The following is a 19,879-nucleotide window of genomic DNA, read 5'->3' as shown; positions in this document are numbered from 1 at the left end:
CAAAGTATATTATCATGTTCCCAAAATGGTAGGGTTTGCACACTGTAATGGGATTAGTGAGCTCCTTTTAAAGATTCCTATCACCTTATTTTGTTTCCTGTCTTGGAAATTCTTAGACCTGTATAGTGACAAATAGGTTTTGTGATACTGTTTTTATTGGCCACCTACCCAAACACCCTTAAATAAGCTGAATGCACTTTAATGAAACACTTAAGGGTTAAATTGAAACTGGAGAGTGCAAAATCTGCTGCAGCTGTGCATGGTAGCCAACTGTTTTCTATCTTCAGCTTGTTCATTTAAGCTTTGAAAATAAACCTGGAAGCTGATTAGTTTCTATGCAGATCTGTACCAGATTTTACACTCTCCAGTTTTAGTAAATCCACCCCATAGAGTCATCACTCACTGAGACCCTAAGTATTAAGTAATATATCTATATCTATATCTTAAATAAAAATGTACTCATCAGTTTAGGCCAATATGTATTTGAATACCGAACAACAAATGCAGCACTCGATGGGACCAGTACCAAAAGAACTTTAGCAATGATAGTGCTCAATATAGTTTTTTATTGGGTGCACAGTTCGAAAAAAACAACTGTCAGATGAAAATTATGTAGTTAAAATCAAACAAAATGGAAATAAAAATCATTCTCATGGTTGAAGTACTCTGAGATAATATATGCATTACCGCCACACCTCCTGATAACAAGGGGTTAACACAGGGCCGGTGCTACCACTAGGCAAACTAGGCAGCCGCCTAGGGCACTCTGCTGCCTAGGGTGCTCGGCCACTGGTTTTCCTACTCTCTTCTCTCTGCAGCAATCAACTAAGTCTCAGCATCAGCAGGCAGCCTCCGCTCAGTTCGCACATAGTGTCAGAGGGCAGCAGTGGCGGAGGACTGTGTCTGTGTCCCGAATAAATGGAAGCAAGAAAACATTCATTGATGGGCGCTGGTGAGGCTGCATTTGATGGGTGTTGGTGAGGCTGCATTTGATGGGTGCTTCATTAAAAAGGTGGGGTTTACATGGGCAGGGAAAAGGGGTGGAGCCAAAGGGGGCGGCAAAATTAGGTTTTGCCTAGGGTGTCAAAAATCCTTGCACCAACCCTGGGTTAACATCAATAGGTACACTCCATTATCCAGATGATGACCAGATAGCTTCATAGCTCAATATATAAGGAAAAAAGCCAGAGTGGAGAGACACAGTTCTCTTGAGCATAACTACTGGTTATTAGCAGGTGTCAAACTCACTGTGCTGCAGAAGGTGTATAATAGTCCACACTGACGGGTAGGGGTGCAACGGATTGGCACCGATCCGTGATCCGAACGGGTCGCCCTGCTCGGATCGGCACACGCCGCGATCCGCGGTCTCAGCCTTAGGAAAGGTCGCGGCTTCTGCCTAGTTCCGAAGCGGCGGTCATCTTGGTACACCCGTCTGTGTTTACAATGTGAACGTCACGGAGCGATCACCTGTAAACAAACCATGTCATGATGACGCCGGTTCCTCTCTCCCCTCTCTGTACTGATATGTAGGGGAGGGGAGAAATCGGATGGCAGCCACAGCCATCCGAGCAATACCTTGCCAATACTCTGCAATACATACCCTGACAATACTTTGCAATACATACCCTGACAATACTCTGCAATACATACCCTGACAATACTCTGTAATACTTACCCTGCCAATATTCTGCAATACTTACTCTGCCAATACTTACCCTGCCAATACTCTGCAATACCCAGCAATGCCCTAGCAATAATCTGCAATACCCAGCCAATACTTATCCTGCCAATACTCTGCAATACCCTGCCAATACTCTGCAATACCCTGTCAATACTTATCCTGCCAATACTCTGCAATACCCTGCCAATACCCAGCCATACCCATCCATGCTCAGCCAATATTACATTGGGGGAGATGACGTGGGATATTACAGTGGGGGAGATATATATTACAGTGGGGGAGATATATATTACAGTGGGGAAGATGTATATTGCAGTGGGGACTATATGGTGGTGGCATTTTCACAGGTTTTTGCAAATTCAATTATTATTTGCTGATCCGAAAAATGATCCGATCCGTGACTCTGATCCGAGAAACGATCCGATCCGTGAGTTTTTTGATCCATTGCACCCCTACTGACGGGTGTTGATGAAAAGGCAGGCTAATCCAGCGGGCTACAACTCATGTTATAGATGGCATTCCAAATGTCATGCACTAGCTCAAAGCCAGAAGGTGTTTGGGCGGATTGCAGGCTCCCAGGCTTATCCAGCGGGCTACAACTGGCATTACAGATGGTTTTCCAAGTGTCATGCACTAGCTCCAAAGACCCGGAAACAGAGCTCAAAGCCGAAAGCAAGGAGTGTCCTGGTGTTTGGGCGGATCGCAGGCTCCCAGGCTAATCCAGCGGGCTACAACTGACGTTATAGTGCTTCAAGCGAGCTTTGTCATAGACTTCTATGGAGGCTTTGAAGATACTTTAAAGCACTAGTGACATTGCTGGGAATAATTTTTGAAGTAAAGCAAATGCAAGGTGTATACAGGACTGTAAGCTAACTATTTTATTTAAAGACAGGAGCTTTGACTCGCATTCAGAGCTTCAAAAAAGCGTATCTGGAGCCATATTTTGAAGCAAGCGTAAACGAGCCCTTAACCACTTCAGCCGGAAGATTTTACCCCCTTCCTGACCAGAGCACTTTTTACAATTTGGCACTGCTTCGCTTTAACTGACAATTGTGCGGTCATGCAACACTGTACCCAACCAATTTTTTCCCATAAATAGAGATTTCTTTTGATGGTATTTGATCACTAAATTTTGAAAAAAAAATATTTTTTTAATTTTTTTTCAATAATAAATATCCCCCAAATGTAAAAAAAAAATTCTTCATCAGTTTAGACCAATATATAATATTCTACATATTTTTGGTACAAAAAAATCACAATAAGCATATATAGATTGGTTTGCACAATAGTTAAAGTGTCTACAATCAATGGAAAAGATTTATGGCATTTTTTTTTTTTTTTACTAGTAATGGTAGCGATCTGTGATTTTTAGCGGTACTGCAACATTGCAACAGACAGATCGGACACTTTTGACACCTTTTTTGGGACCATTGACATTTATGCAGCGATCAGTAATATAAAAATGCACTGATTACTGTGTAAATGTCACTGGTAAATGTAAATGTCACTGGTAGTGAAGGAGTTAACACTAGGGGGCAATCAAGGGGTTAAATGTGTATTCCCTCAGTGTGTTCTAACTGTATGGGGATAGGACTGAGTAGGAGAGGAGACATATAGCTGTTCCTACTTACTAGGAACAATCAACATGTCTCCTCTCCTCTGACAAAATGGGGATTTGTGTGTCTACACACACACAAATCCCTGTGCTGGCTCTCGTGCATGCGATCGCGTGCGCCCTCTGGTGGCCGAAAAAGGGAAAAAACGTACCCGCCCAGGAGAGCCATTGTTCCACAGCATATCTGAGTGAAGTGGTAGGAACCGGTTAAAGATAAAGTAAGAGTAAATAGATGAATATGATGCATATATATCATAACCTGCATCAATTGAATGCTATATATCATAATAAAGTATCTGTTAAGCAATATATGTGTTTTGATTGGCTGGCTCCCTTCAAGTCCTATTATTTATTATAAATGGTTTTCTTTTGGCATCTTCTGTCCTAACCAGCAGTTTAAAATCTGTAGGTTGTCGGCCAATGCTTTGTTAATGTGTCTCTTTCTTGTTAGGTGAATGCATTCTGTGATGAAAATAGCCACAACAAGGAAGCACCAAATGAACACAACAGATTATGTAACTACCAGAGCACATGGGAAGTGATTATGAAATCACCCGACATGATTTCTTCTGCTCCACTAATTAACCCCAGTATTGTACCTCCTTCAGTCTCGCTACTTCAGTATAAAGAGAGAGTTGTCACCTTGGTCCTTGATGTTTCAGGAAGTATGAATGAGGTATGGATCATGCATTAACAGTATAAGAACTCTGCAAATCTTGTTGAGAACAAAGCCATGTCAGCTACAACTACCAAAGTTTTAGGTGCACTTGATGAACACATTGAAATAAATGTTTTTTATTAAAGGAGACGGTGTGAAGAAATGGTTAAAAAATAAAGTATAAAAAATAGAGAGGATCTTCCCTAACCATTTAAAACCAATTTCACCCTCAAAACCGGCTTAACCCCCTTTGTGACCACAGTCCATTTTTTTTGTTTCCCTACAAAGGTAAAGCATAATGGGCTACTATGCACTGCATAAAAGCCCATTCAGTGTCACTTACCTGATACAGGAGCCAGCGATGTCACCGCTGTCCCCTCTTCCATGGAGCGTCCATCTTCTTTCCGTACATCGTGGCTCCGGCACTGTGATTGCCCGGAGCCACGATGATATCACTCCCATGCATGCGCATGGCAGCCGCCATTAACGACATATCGCCGCTTGCAGCGGCATGCTCAGTGCGCCTGTGTGCCGCTGTCTATGGCGCAATCGGTGCCTGTCTTTTTGCAAATATCTCCTAAACCGTGTAGGTTTAGGAGATATTTCATGGACCTACAGGTAAGCCTTAATCTAGGCTTACCTGTAGGTCAAAGTGGTCTGTCAGGGTTTACAACCACTTTAAACCCTACATGTCCACTCTGAATTTAGCAATGTCAGCATGCATTGATTAATTTGACAATATGAAGAATTTAAACCTAAAAAAGGCCCCAAGAAAGTGTGTATAATGCTTTCATTTAGTATACTGCTTTAAGAAATTCCCTGCTTATGTTTTGTTTTATTTTTAGGCTGGCAAAGGGGCAAAATGTTTAAATCTGAACTCTGGGCATAAATGCTTTCATTTAAAGTGTAACTAAAGGCAAAACAGTTTTGATTTTGGACAGAGTGAGGGAGGGTTATAGTGAAGCCGCATACACACGGGCGGACTGTCTGGCCAACTAAGTCCGTCAGACAATCCGACGGACAGTCCGTCCTACTTTCGAATGAACGGACTTGACCACACACGATGAACAAACAGTCCGTTGAAAGCTTGCGCGATGACGTGTACAGCACGTACGACGGGACTAGAAATAGGACGTCCAATACACAGCAATGCAACCTTCCGCCGTGTAAATCCTTTCTGAGCATGCGCCATACTTAGTCCGTCCAACTAGCCTACTCACGAGTAGGGATGAGCTTCGTGTTCGAGTCGAACGTACGTTCGACTCGAACATTGGCTGTTCGTCCGTTCGCGTCAAATTCGCGTGGCGCTCACGGCCCACAATGCACTGCGATGGTGCAGTGCATTGCTGGCTCATGATTGGCCAAGCATGCACTGTGACCCTGCATGCTTGGCCAATCGCAGCGCCAGCAGCGAGGAGAGCCATGATTGGCCACAGGCAGGATGCCTGTGGCCAATCATAGCTCAGGCTGTGTAGTGCACGCCCCACACTATATAAGGCCGCCATCGCGGCGGCCTCGTGTAGTGTGTTGGCGTCTGAAGCAGTGGGTGTTCTGTGTACCTTCAACACAGTACACACCGATCGTTTTCGGCCGATTTTCTATCTTGCTGTTGTGTAGTGGTTATTGTCTGCGTGCCCTGACCGCAGTATACACCGCTATATTCACCTCACCTATATAGCTAGTGATCTATCTTTTATAATAGAGCTTGCAGTCAGTAGTGTTAGGAGATGCTGTCTGCGTGCTCTGTACCCAGTACATACCGCTATATCCACCTACATAGCTGTTCTCTATTTGAGCCCACTTGCCATCTGCAGGAGTTATTGGAAGTTGTGTGTGCCTCCAGCACAGCACAGTATACATCTGTATATACCCCTTTATCTCTGGTGTTCTCTGGTTATTGTCTGCGTGCCCTGACCGCAGTATACACCGCTATATTCACCTCACCTATATAGCTAGTGATCTATCTTTAATAATAGAGCTTGCAGTCAGTAGTGTTAGGAGATAGTGCGTGCTGTCTGTGTGCTCTGTACCCAGTAGTGTTAGGAGATAGTGCGTGCTGTCTGCGTGCTCTGTACCCAGTACATACCGCTATATCCACCTACATAGCTGTTCTCTATTTGAGCCCACTTGCCATCTGCAGGAGTTATTGGAAGTTGTGTGTGCCTCCAGCACAGCACAGTATACATCTGTATATACCCCTTTATCTCTGGTGTTCTATAATAAAGGCATCTGCAGGAGTTAGTGGGTGTTGTGTGCCTCCAGCACAATATACACTACCCAACTGCTGTTTTACCCAACTCCCTTCAGGCCATTACCATGTCTGGAAGGCCAGCAAGGAGAGGCAGACAGGCGCGAGCCGATAAAAGAGGGCAAGCAGGCTCTGTGTCTAGAGACAACAGTGCTGGTCGTGGACGTGGTGCATTGTCATCAGCACGTGGCCATGGGACATGCTTGTCCTTCTTTTCGGCAGCTAGACATGTTGAACCACAACATGCCAACGACTTGGTAGAGTGGATGACCAAGCCCTCTTCATCCTCCTCATCCTCTCTCACCCAGTCTCAGGGTAGTAGCAAAGCAGCTGCCAACGCATCGTCTTCCCTCCTCTCAATGTCATCATCAGTGACTCCTTCCCTAGACCCACCACGTCCTCCTGAGGAGTCTCCTGAACTCTTTGAGCACAGTGTTGGGTACATGCTCCAGGAGGATGCCCAGTTTTTTGTGGGCTCTGATGATGACACTCAGCTAGAGGAAGGCAGTAGCGTGAGCGCAGACAGAGGGGATGCTCAAGAAGGACAGCAATCTGGCAGTCATGTTCCACAAGCTGCAGCATACTGCCAGGTTTGCTACAGCGATGAAGAGGGAGGGGATGATGAGGGCACTGACTCCACGTGGGTGCCTGGAAGGAGGGAGGAGGAGGAGGAGGAGGAGGCACATGTCCAATGAGGCAGGATGCCCTCCGGGGGCCAGCTTAGGGGCAGCACACCGACTGAATCACACCGCAGAGCTCTGCCTGTGCAGAGCGCTGCCTCTGCGCGTTATTCTAAAAGTTCTTTGGTGTGGGCCTTTTTTGAGACGAGTGCATCAGATCGCACTGCTGCTAATTGCAACATATGTCTCAAGCGTATCTCACGTGGCCAAAACATCAGCCGCTTGGGCACCACATGCTTGACCAGACATATGTTGACCTGCCATGCAGCTCGTTGGCAAGCGTACCTCAAAGACCCACACCAAAGAACAAAGCGGACCTCTCCTTGCTCCTCATCAGCTGGCATCTCCAACCCCACTAGACCTTCAGTCCTCTCTGAAACCTGCTCTGAGAGGAATGAAGGTGTAGAATTAGGTGTGTCACAGCCAAGTGCTTCCAGGAACTCTGCTAGCGGTACACCCACGTCTGATTATAGCAGGCAAATGTCCCTGCCCCAGCTGCTGGACCGGCGGAAGAAGTTCACTCCCAGCCATCCACATGCCCAGCGGTTGAATGCTAGCTTGGCTAAATTGCTAGCACTTCAACTGCTGCCTTTTCAGTTGGTAGACTCGGCCCCCTTCCGTGAGTTTGTACAATGTGCGGTTCCTCAGTGGCAGGTCCCCAAACGCCACTTTTTCTCACGGAAGGCGATTCCGGCTCTCTACCGGCATGTGGAAGGCAATGTCCTTGCCTCGCTGGACAGGGCGGTCAGCGGTAAGGTGCATATTACCGCTGACTCATGGTCCAGCAGGCATGGACAGGGACGTTACCTGTCTTTCACGGCCCATTGGGTCACTCTTCTGGCAGCTGGGAAGGATGCAGGACAAGGTGCAGTAGTGTTGGAAGTTGTTCCGCCACCACGCCTCCAAAATGCTACTATTGGTTGTGACACACCTCTCTCCTCCACCCCCTCCTCTTCTTCTTCCTCCATGGCCTCTTCCAGTGCTCTGTCCTCAGAACCAGCGGTGCTCCGTAGGCATTCCAGGGGCTACGCAAGTACGCAGGCAAAACGATGCCATGCCGTGCTTGCGCTGGTTTGTTTGGGGGACAGGAGCCACACTGGGGCGGATGTTTTGTCAGCTCTGCAGGGGCAGGCCGAGAGGTGGTTGACGCCATGCCAGCTTAAGCCAGGAATGGTGGTTTGCGACAATGGCACCAACCTCCTCTCCGCCCTCCGACAGGGACAACTGACCCATGTGCCCTGTGTAGCTCACGTCCTTAACCTGGTGGTGCAGCGGTTCTTGGGCAGGTACCACGGCTTACAGGATGTCCTGAAGCAGGCCAGGAAAGTCTGTGTGCATTTCCGCCGATCATTTAATGCCTGTGCTCGGCTGGCTGAGCTCCAATAGGAGTTGAACCTGCCCAAGAACCGCCTTATATGTGACATGCCCACCAGATGGAACTCAACATTGGCCATGCTGCAGCGGCTGCACACGCAGCAGAGGGCCATCAATGAGTACCTGTGCGACTACGGCACCAGGACAGGGGCAGGGGAGCTCGGTTTTTTCTCCCCACGCCAGTGGGGCATGATCAGGGATGCATGCACTGTCCTGTCACCGTTTGAGGAGGCCACAAGGATGGTGAGCAGTGACAGTGCATGCATCAGTGACACTGTACCTCTTGTTCACCTCTTGGAGCATACGCTGCGTGGAATAATGGACAGGGCACTTGAGGCAGAACAGAGGCAGGAAGAGGAGGACTTCCTTGCCTCTCAAGGCCCCCTTTATCCAGACAGTGTTCCTGCTGTGCCACCCATCACACAGGAAGAGGATGAGGAGGAGGAAGAGGAGGAGGAGGATGATTGTGTCAGCATGGAGGTGGAGGCTGGCACTCACCATCAGCATCAGCAGCAGCAGCAGCAGCAGCAGTCCTGTAGGGATGATTTACAGTCCCAAGAAACACGTGGACTTGTACGTGGCTGGGAGGAGGTAGCTGCAGATCATGTTGTCCTTAGTGACCCAGAGGACTCCGGACCGAATGCCTCAGCTAACCTACGCTAAATGGCCTCCCTGATCCTGCAAAGCCTGCGGAAGGATCCTCGTATTCTTCGGATCAAGGAGAGGGACCATTACTGGCTGGCCACTCTCCTTGATCCACGGTACAAGGGTAAGGTTGCCGACCTTATCTTACCATCGCAGAGGGAGCAGAGGATGAGACATCTCCGGGAGGCCTTGCAGAAAGGTCTGTGCAACGCGTTCCCAGAGACTGGGAGGTTACAAACTCCTGGTCCTGGACAACGTGTTGCTGAGGCATCGGTCAGAAGGAGCGGTGGAGAAGGTGGCCGTCTGACTGATGCTTTCAGACAATTTTTTAGTCCGCAGCCCCAAGGTATGATCGGTTCCAGCACCCATCGCCAGCGTCTGATTTACATGGTGCAGGAATACCTAGGAGCAAGGTCAGACTTGGACACCTTTCCCACCGAAAATCCTCTGGCTTACTGGGTCTTGAGGATGGCTGGCCAGAGCTTGCACAGTATGCAATTGAGCTACTGGCCTGTCCTGCATCCAGCGTTCTTTCGGAACGCACCTTCAGTGCTGCTGGTGGCATTGTTACCGATCACAGTGTGCGCCTGTCCACCGAATCAGTTGATCGACTGACCTTCATCAAGATGAATCAGTCTTGGATCACCCACAGCTACCAAGCACCTGAAGCTGATGTAACCGAATAATTTTTTTTGAAATACCACATCCCTTCAAGACTGCCTATGCTGATGCTGAGTGACTGTCCTGTTATGTTGATTGTCTATCCTCTTCCTCCTCCGCTGATATGTTGGAAGAATATTTCTGGTTCTGGTTGATGCCATCAGCCCAATTTTTCTGCCCCTGTTTAACAGGGGCGTTTAAGTACAATTTTTGATGCAATGCTTTGCAGCAGGGCTAATTCCTGCAATCAAACAAGAGTATATGGGAGAGGTTGCAGTGTGGTGGCACCAGCACCAGTGCCTAAGGCCCAATTTTTCTGCCCCTGTTTAACAGGGGAGTTTAATTACAATTTTTGATGCAATGCTTTGCAGCAGGGCTAATTCCTGCAATCAAACAAGAGTATATGGGAGAGGTTGCAGTGTGGTGGCACCAGCACCAGTGCCTAAGGCCCAATTTTTCTGCCCCTGTTTAACAGGGGCGTTTAAGTACAATTTTTGATGCAATGCTTTGCAGCAGGGCTAATTCCTGCAATAAAACTAGAGTATATGGCAGAGGTTGCAGTGTGGTGGCACCAGCACCAGTGCCTAAGGCCAAATTTTTCTGCCCCTGTTTAACAGGGGCGTTTAAGTACAATTTTTGATGCAATGCTTTGCAGCGGGGCTAATGCCTGCAATAAAACTAGAGTATATGGCAGAGGTTGCAGTGTAGTGGCACCAGCACCAGTGCCTAAGGCCCAATTTTTCTGCCCCTGTTTAACAGGGGCGTTTAAGTACAATTTTTGATGCAATGCTTTGCAGCAGGGTTAATTCCTGCAATAAAACTAGAGTATATGGAAGAGGTTGCAGTGTGGTGGCACCAGCAGCAGTGCCTAAGGCCAAATTTTTCTGCCCCTGTTTAACAGGGACATGTAATTACAATTCTTGATATAATATTTCACAGGAGGGCCCCTTCCTGTGCCCACCCAGAGTAACGGTGAGGACTTATAGTGTTGTGGCACCAGCACCACAACCACCAAAGGTAAATTTTTCTACCACTGTTCAACAATGGCATGTAATTACAATTCTTGATATAATCGTTCACAGCAGGGCGCTCCAGCGCCCACCAAGAGTCACTTTGAGGGCTTACAATGTTGTGGCAAAACCAACACCTTGTTCCGCCATTTCTGCAGAGCATATAGGGCAGGCCCCTACTTTCAAACATCCAATTTACAAACATCTCCTACTTGCAAACGGAAGGAGACAACAGCAAGTGAGATGAAAAAAGATGGACGACAAAACAAATTATACAGGGGTGATAACCCTTCCCTATGTTTTCCAAAAAGCTTTAAAATTGTTTTTCTGACTGGAGCTACACTTTAAAAATGTACCAGTTGAAAATTACAAACAGATTCAACTTAACACAACAAACCTACACAGTCCCTGTCTTGTTTGCACCGCCTGTATACTGCTGTTCTGAGTATATAGGGCCTGGGGGCCACACGCATTTCCTTTTTTTAATATGGGTACGGGATTCCCCTTAATATGCGTACAAGACCCAAATAGGCTGGTAATGGGCAGGGAGGGCTACCCATGCCATTTTTCTCAATGATTTTCAACCATATTGCAGGAACCAGATATAACATTAAAACCGCAAGCTGTTTTAAATGGTGTTATTTCCGTTTAATGTCATTTTGTGCAGGGACTGTTCTAAACACGGGAAACACGTGGCACTTCACAGGCATACTACAGACACCCCCCAGGCACCATATTTAAAAGAATATTTCACTTTTTTTTTTCACTTTAATCGTCATTAAAATCAGTGCTCCCGCCAAAACGGCCATTTTTAAAAACATTTTAGGCATTGACCCATGTCCCCTGGGGCAGGAGCCAGGTCCCCAAACCCTTTTTAGGACAGTATCTTGCATATTAGCCTTTAAAATTAGCACTTTTCATTTCGAACGTTCGAGTCCCATAGACTTCAATGGGGTTCTAACGTTCGTTCGAATTTGGGGTCCGTTCGAAAGTTCTGGTGCGAACCGAACCGGGGGGTGTTCGGCTCATCCCTACTCACGAGCGGACTGTCCGCTGAAACCAAAGTTGGACGGACAATATTACGGAATTTCCGAAATACTTAGTCCGCCAGACTGCACGCTGAAAAAGTCCGCTGAAGCCCACACACGAGCGGACTGTCCGCTGAAATGTGTTTCGGCGGACTAAGTTGGACAGACAGTCCGCCCGTGTGTATTTAGGGTTGCAACCTTTTCTTCAAGTCAAACCCGAACACTTTAGCGGTGCACGGCAATTTTTTTATAGTATAAATTATACATATTTTGCAATTAAATAACATTTCTAATCATATGAAGTTAATAACAAAAGTCCCCCTTTACATCAGAGTCCACAGAGTTCCTCTTTTACATCTGATGCTGTAGGAACCCTGATTTAAAGGGGGGACACTGAGAGCTCTGATGTAAGGGGAAACACTGATGTAAGGGGTGCTCTGAGAAGAGAACCCTGATTTTCCTTAGTGTACTTATTCAGATGTGGGAGAGAGAAGGGGGATACTTCAGTCACAGACAGGGATGGATGGTGAGCTCACTCACCTCTTGGCAGTCAGCACCTCTCATCCAGATGTATCTGAGGCAGTTGGACTTCAAATTTCCATCCCCAGCTTTTATTTTCTGAGGCACAGCGCTGGGGATTGGAGTGTGGGCAGACACAGAGGGAAAAGGGTGGTGCAGACAGAGACCTCTCTCCTCTACCGTCTGTGTGTGTGTTTGGGGGGAGGGGGGGTTGTTAGTGCTGGCTTTGGGCAGTGTGAAAGAGTGTAACAGACACTCTAAGCTTAGACAACTGCAGCCAGCAACCCTGCTGGGAAGCCGTAGTCCAGTCTAAATAATGTGTCCAAACCCGAACTATCCGCGTGAATCATGGACAGGTGGCAACCCTAGTTATAGTCCCTGTCATATTGTTTTTTTTTTTTTTTTGCCTTCTATGTCCTGTAGGGGAGATTTCCCTTCACTTCCTGCCTCATAGTCAAAACAAGATACGAGAGAAAATCCCTCCAAAATGATGAGATCCCAGGATGTCATTGCCATTGTATTTTCCTATTTTCTCAGAGATGTATTACTGACAGCAGTTAGTGACTAGACCTGCAGAACCCAGTGGGGGGTGCAGACAACTGACATATATAACATAATATGTTGGATGCAGAAGATTTTACCAGGAGCTTTAGCTCTGTAACAAAGCAAGGACTGAATTTTGCATAGACTAGTTATGGCGAACCTGGGCTCCCCCCATGTTTTGGAACTACATTTCCCATGCTGCTCAGCTACATTGCAGCGTGCATGAGTCTCACGGGAAATGTAGTTCCAAAACATCTGGGGTGCCAAGGTTCGCCATCGCTGGCATAGACAGTACTGGTAGGCATAACATAACACATGTACCCAAACAACAGGGTCTCTTTAAACACAAGTGTGAGGAGACTTACTAAACCCTATAGTAAAAATAATAATTTAAAGGTGTTCTGTAGTCATAGCATGTACTTTAATTTTAAAACATCATCATTGCAATACCAATAAAAACAATAATTCTTTTTAACAATCTTATATAACCTTACTTAAAAAAATCCCCTTTCATGTTATGGTACTGCCCTTCTGTTGGCCATCTCTTTCCAAAATGTCATGGACTTCCTGTATACTTTACAGCAGGGGTGCCCAACCTTTTGAAGAGTGAGGGCCACTTAAGCGACTTGGTAAACGGTCGTGGGCCACAATGACGGAGCGGGTGGATGGCATGTCTGTGTCCACACTGCATTTGGAGGGCGGACATGGATGCAGCCCACTATACTTTTTAGCGGATCGTATTGGAGGTAGAGCACAAGTCGGTTTATGCCTGCCACTACTTTTAGGTGAATGGAGGGTTCAGTTGTTCAGAATGTTGGACTGACCGTGTGAAAGGGGTCCAAGGCTGCTTTCACACTGATGCACTGCGGGTTACCCACACCATGTGCGCAACGCAGTGTACCCTTGGCTTTCCTGCAGTTTGCAATAGACTTCCATTATATTCTGTAGGTTTGGTGCACTTTCAATAAGCTCACCAAACTCGCAGGTAATAATAGAAGTCTATGGCTCAGTGCAGGTAACCTGCAGGTAAATTGCTCTGCACCTGCGGATCAGTTTGAAAGCAGCTCATTAACCATTGCAGAAAAGATACGCCTATATATACACTGTGATTTTAGTAATAAACTGACCTTTAATAACAGTATTCATTCTAATCTATCCCAGAGCAGGAGGTCGCAGGCCACATCAGAGGGCTCCGCGGGCCACATGTGGCCCCCGGGCCACTGGTTGGGCACCCCTGCTTTACAGCATCTCCTCTGCTCTGTACTTTCAATATCAATTTCTAAGGACTACCGTATATACTCGAGTATAGGCCGACCCGAATATAAGCCGAGGCCCCCAATTTACCCCCAAAAAACTGGAAAAAATTATTGACTCGTGTATAAGCCGAGGGTGAGACATGCCTGTCCATCCCTGTGTGTCCGTCCATCCCTGTGGGTCCATCCATCCCTGTGTGTGTGTCCATGCATCCGTGTGTGTGTGTGTGTGTGTCCATGCATCCGTGTGTGTGTGTGTGTGTGTGTGTGTGTCCATGCATCCGTGTGTGTGTGTGTGTGTGTGTGTGTGTGTGTGTGTGTGTGTGTGTCCGTGCAGCCTACCTGTGTCCAGCCTGCCTGTGTCCGTCCAGCCTGCGTCCCGTCCAGCCTGCGTCCCGTCCCGGCCCGGCCCGGCCCGTCCCGTCCCGTCCCGAGCCGAGCCTCCGTCCTTCAGCTCTTCGTCGGCGGCCATTCTAGGATTCAAAAGCCGCGCCTCCGTCGGTGATAGGCGGAACACTCAATTTCCCACTGACTGCTGTTCCGCCTATCGGATGTCCGTGATAGGCGGAACACTCAATTTCCCAGCAGCCTGTGTTCCGCCTATCACGGGCATCGTCTCATCCTCGTCCGTAGTACGAGGATGAGACGATGCCCGTGATAGGCGGAACACAGGCTGCTGGGAAATTCAGTGTTCCGCCTATCACAGGCGAAGGCGGAGCCGGAGGCGCGGCTTTTGAATTCTAGAATGGCCGCTGTCTGTCTGCTCGACACGCTGATCGAGCGGGCAGACAGCGATGACTCGAGTATAAGCCGAGGGGGGCACTTTCAGCCTCAAAAAAGAGGCTGAAAATCTCGGCTTATACTCGAGTATATACGGTATATATCCCAAGGTACCCATTTTGATTGCAAGCAGTGATTACTGTACAGACTCCACCTCCTGAAACTCCTCCTCTCAGCAGCTCTGTAGTACAGAAGGCAGGCTCTGTGAAATGTGTGACACAGCAGCGCCTACTCACAGGGCATAGTGAATACATGTCATAGAAGTCAATGAATTAAATGTGTGGAGATATTTAAAAGGTGCATTTGCAAACTTCACGGTCAATCATGTTAATAGGAGTAGGATAAAGGAGGATACTTTTGCTTCAAGCAAGACAACACTGGACTCCATGATCTAGTAAATACAGTATCTCACAAAAGTGAGTACACCCCTCACATTTTTTATTTTATTATACCTTTTCATGTGACAACACTGAAGAAATGATACTTTGCTACAATGTAAAGTAGTGAGTGTACAGCTTGTATAACAGTGTAAATTTGCTGCCCCCTCAAAATAACTCAACACACAGCCATTAATGTCTAAACCACTGGCAACAAAAGTGAGTACACCCGGAGTTACAACTTAATTTTTTACCCTGGATAAAGCCGGAATTAAGACCAAAAAAATGAAATGCCACTTTTTGTGAGAGCTACTTTAAAAATCTGGGATGCGGCGTTGAAAAAAGTAAAGCTATCCACCAGGATCGGACCTCTGACTCCATTGATGTCCAATCCAGAATTTAAGCCAGCTTTAGAAAATGCAAAATATTTAAAATAGAATAGGATGGAGAATATAAGGTTGGTTCAGATCCTGGAGGATGGAAAAATGCCAAAGCTATTTGGATTAGAATATAAAAGTAATTGGTTACAATATCATCAACTAGAAACAATTATTGAAATAAACAAAAATTTAATAAATAGACCAATAACTAAGTTTGAACAGATAATATTGAAGGAACGGAATCCAAAAAATAAATTATCAAAGGTATATGAACTTCTGCTACCTACAAGAGCTGTTAGGGATCTAATAGGAATAAAAAAAAGTGGGAAGAAGAACTGGGAGAGATAATTAAAGAAAAAGATTGGAATTATTTTTTTGGAATAATACATAAAACATCAACGGCGATTAAATATAAAGAAAGAAACTATAAGGTGGCATTGAGATGGTACTGGAGTCCAGTGGCATTAAAAATAATGAACAAAGGAAATACAGAGAAATGCTGGAGGTGTGAGATAGAAAAAGGGACATTGGAACAAATCTGGTACGGATGTAAGAAAGTTTGAAGCTTTCGGGTTAAGATTTTTGAGATATAGCAAAAAGTGACTGGAAAAGAGTTAATTCCAGATATAAAGGTAGCATTATTTTCTCTCACAAAGAATACACTGGATAGTATGAAAAATGGGATAATACAATATATGACAACAGCAGCTAGAACAATAATAGCACGGAAATGGAGAGAAACAATTAGCCCGACGGTGTTGGAATGGATATGTGAGATGAACGAAATGCGTTTCATGGAAAAACAAATAAGAGAATGCGTTTCATGGAAAAACAAATAAGAGAAGAAAATGGAAGCAATGGGAAGAGTTTCGGTCCTCAAGCAGTATGGCAGAATATTTATAACTTGAAAAGCATCGGCCTTATGGTGGAACGATTAAATATAGTAGAGTAGTTTTTTTTATATATATATATATATATATATATATATATATATATATATATATATATATATATATATATATATATAAATGTGGAGAGAATGTGTAGGTTAAAGGAAAGGGGAAGAATGAATAAAGTAAGAAATGGAAAATCCTTTGGTCGAGTTATAAAAGAGGAATGTAATATTTGTTCTTATGTATGATGTTTTAAATGGATAAGTATGTATTGTGTCTGTTATCTTTTTTGTGATTAAATAAAAAGAAGATTTGAAAGAAAAGTGAGTACACCCCTAACTGAAAATGTCGATGTCATGTGACTTGTTAGTGTTACAAGGTATCAGGTGTGACTGGGGAGCAGGTGTGTTAAATTTGGTGTTCTCACTCTCTCAGACTGGTCACTGGAAGTTCAACATGGCACCTCATGGCAAAGAACTCTCTGAAGATCTGGGGAGCTACAGTTTATTGAGGGAACCATGAATGCCAACATGTACTGTGACATACTGAAGCAGAGCATGATCCCCTCCCTTCGGAGACTGGGCCGCAGAGCAGTATTCCAATATGATAACGACCCCAAACACAGCACAACCACTGCCTTGCTAAAGAAGCTGAGGGTAAAGGTGATGGACTGGCCAAGCATGTCTCCAAACCTAAACCCTATTCAGCATCTGTAGGGCATCCTCAAATGGAAGGTAGAGAAGTGCAAGGTCTCTAACATCCACCAGCTCTGTGAAATCATCATGGAGGAGTGGAAGAGGACTCCAGTGGCAACTTGTGAAGCTCTGGTGAACTCTATGCCCAAGAGGGTTATGGCAGTGCTGGAAAAATAATGGTGGCCACACAAAATATTGACATTTTGTGACCAATTTGGACATTTTCATTTAGGGGTGTACTCACTTTTGTTGCCCGTGGTTTAGACATTATTGGCTGTGTGTTGAGTTATTTTGAGGAGACATCAAATTTACAGTATCATTTGTTATACAGCCTGTACACTCACTACTTTGCATTGTAGCAAAGTGTAATTTCTTCAGTGTTGTCACATGAAAAGATATAATAAAATATTTACAAAAATGTGAGGGGTGTACTAACTTTTGTAAGATACTGTACAAACATAAATACATTATATATATATATTTGTTTGAGAAAAGGACAAGCAATGGAGATTAAATTAATTTTAAAATAAATGTGTTCTTCTTTCCATTCATTGTTATACAAGTAATGATGAAGCCACCCTTCCTTTAGTGCTGTAAAGTGCTCTTTCCTCTTTAGCTTCCGTTATATAAGACCAGTGGCTGTTACATCCTTTATCCCTCCAACCACTGGTCTCCTGTACCTTCCTTGCTGTACTACTTTAGACAGCATGTGATGACATGATTGCATCCAAGCACACTGTAGTGAGTGGACCTATAAGTCTCAGACTTCCAGTCTGAGTCGCCCACTGTAGCTGCATTCACCCTCAGCTCTGCCCCCCCACACACACACATGCAGTTCTGCCCTCATCTCTGCATGTCCATGCGTTCACCACATCCTATATTTTCCTTAGCATCATGGAAAATGTTTTTCTCTTTCCCCATGCAAAGGTGATATGTGGCTAGGTCTAAAGTCCTACTCCCAGTGCCTGGAAGCAAAATGAATTTAAGAGGACTACAATGACATCACTGTATTATAAATACACATTACACAATATTACAAGGGCAGTCATATACAAATAAAAGTGAAAAAATTTGTTGCGCTAAAAAGCAAGATAAATCTAAATAAAAAAAAAGTCATATACAAATAGTTCTTCCGTATGACCATCTCGAATGTATTCTATTCTCAGTAATTCTTCTTTTGACCTTAATGCTGTTTTTATTCATGTTCCATGCAGCATAACCGCATCTCTCGCATGTACCAAGCCTCAGAAGTGTTTATAATGCAGATTGTTGAGTCTGGATCCTATGTTGGCATAGTTATATTCTCCAGTGGTGCAACTGTGCAATCTGAACTCGTAAAGATAGTTGACACATTCCAACGGGAAAAAATGAAAACATTTCTTCCAAAGACGGCTACTGGTGGTACAAACATTTGTGCCGGAGTACGTAAGGGATTTGAGGTGAGTTGGTTACATGCAAAATTATTCATGATAATGTTAATTATGTATACAGTTATCTGACCTTCTATGCCCCTCTTGCCCTTATTACCCCAAAAACCTTAGACGGAAAGGTGGCTGCGGATGTGGTATACTTGGATTTTGCAAAAGCGTTTCACACAGTTCCCCACAGATGGCTAATGTGTAAGGTAAAGTCTACAGGCTTGGAAAAATCAGTTTGTAAATGGATGGAAAACTGGCTAAAAGACCGCATTCAGAGAGTAGTGGTTAATGATTCTTACTCTGAATGATCTAAGGTTATCAGTGGTGTACCCTAAGGTTCAGTGTTGGGACCCTTACATTTTAATATATTATAAATGATATAGCGTTTGGGATTTCAGTCTTTGCAGATGACACCAAGCTATGCAGTTGAATAACGTCCTTACAGGACTTACAAGCCAAACTCAACGCTCTGTCTAATTGGGCGACTATGTGGCAGATGAGGTTTAATGTTGAGAAATGTAAAGTTATGCACTTGGGGGCTAAGAATATGCATGCATCATATATACTAGTGGGAGCACAACTGAGGGAATCAATGGTGGAGAAGGATCTGGGGGTTTTGGTAGCTCATAAGCTTAGTAATAGCATGCAATGGCAAGCTGCGGTTTCTAAAGCAAACAAAATGCTTTCTTGTATTAAGAGAGGTATGGACTGCAGAGAGAGAGACATAATTTTACCCCTGTACAAATCATTAGTAAGACCTCATCTGGAATATGCAGTTCAGTTTTGAGCACCAGTTCACAAAAAGAATATTGGGGAACTGGAGAAATGCAGAGAAGAGCAACCAAACTGATAAGAGGAATGGAGGAGCTCAACTATGAGGAAAGATTAGAAGAACTGAATTTATTCTCTCTTGCAAAGAGGCGATTAAGGGTGGATATGATCAACATGTATAAATATATAAGTGGTCCATAAAGTGAACTTATTCACTTTAAAGTCATCACAGATGACAAGGGGGCACTCCATACATCTAGAAGAAAAGAGATTTAATCTCCAAATACGGAAAGGTTTCTTTACAGTAATGCCGCATACACACGATCGGAAATTCGGCCAGTAAAAGACCTATGAGAGCTTTTGGTCGGAAAATGCGATCGTGTGTATGCTCCATTGGACTTTTGCTGGCCGAATTTCGGCCAGCAAAAGATTGGGAGCAAGTTCTCAATTTTTCGGTCAGAAAAAGTTCCTATCTGAAAATGCGTTTGTGTGTATGCAATTCCGACACGCAAAAACTCACGCATGCTCAGATTCAACCACGAGACGGAAGCTATTGGTTATTGAACTTCCTTTTTCTAGTCCTGTCGTTGGTGTGACCGTGTGTATGCCAGAGCTTCAGAAAAATCCTGTCGGGAAAAGCATCAGAGCTTT

At 45.0% G+C, this 19,879-nt stretch overlaps 1 protein-coding gene across 1 annotated transcript in view; it reads left to right on the top strand.

Annotated features, from left to right (window-relative positions):
* LOC143928222 (calcium-activated chloride channel regulator 1-like) overlaps positions 1-19,879 on the top strand; it is a 100,255-nt gene that overhangs the window by 22,956 nt on the left and 57,420 nt on the right. The window contains exons 6-7 of the mRNA XM_077452971.1: positions 3,748-3,972; positions 18,254-18,478. Of these exons, the coding sequence (XP_077309097.1) occupies positions 3,748-3,972; positions 18,254-18,478 (450 nt within the window). The remainder of the gene's footprint in view (positions 1-3,747; positions 3,973-18,253; positions 18,479-19,879) is intronic.

This window comes from Lithobates pipiens, unplaced genomic scaffold (genome assembly GCF_037356315.1).
Source record: "Lithobates pipiens isolate NorthernLeopardFrog02 unplaced genomic scaffold, aLitPip1_a1.2 Scaffold_23, whole genome shotgun sequence".
In the NCBI taxonomy this organism is placed as follows: domain Eukaryota; kingdom Metazoa; phylum Chordata; class Amphibia; order Anura; family Ranidae; genus Lithobates; species Lithobates pipiens.
Note: the sequence above shows the minus strand (reverse complement) of the source record. Positions and strands in the feature narration are given on the sequence as shown.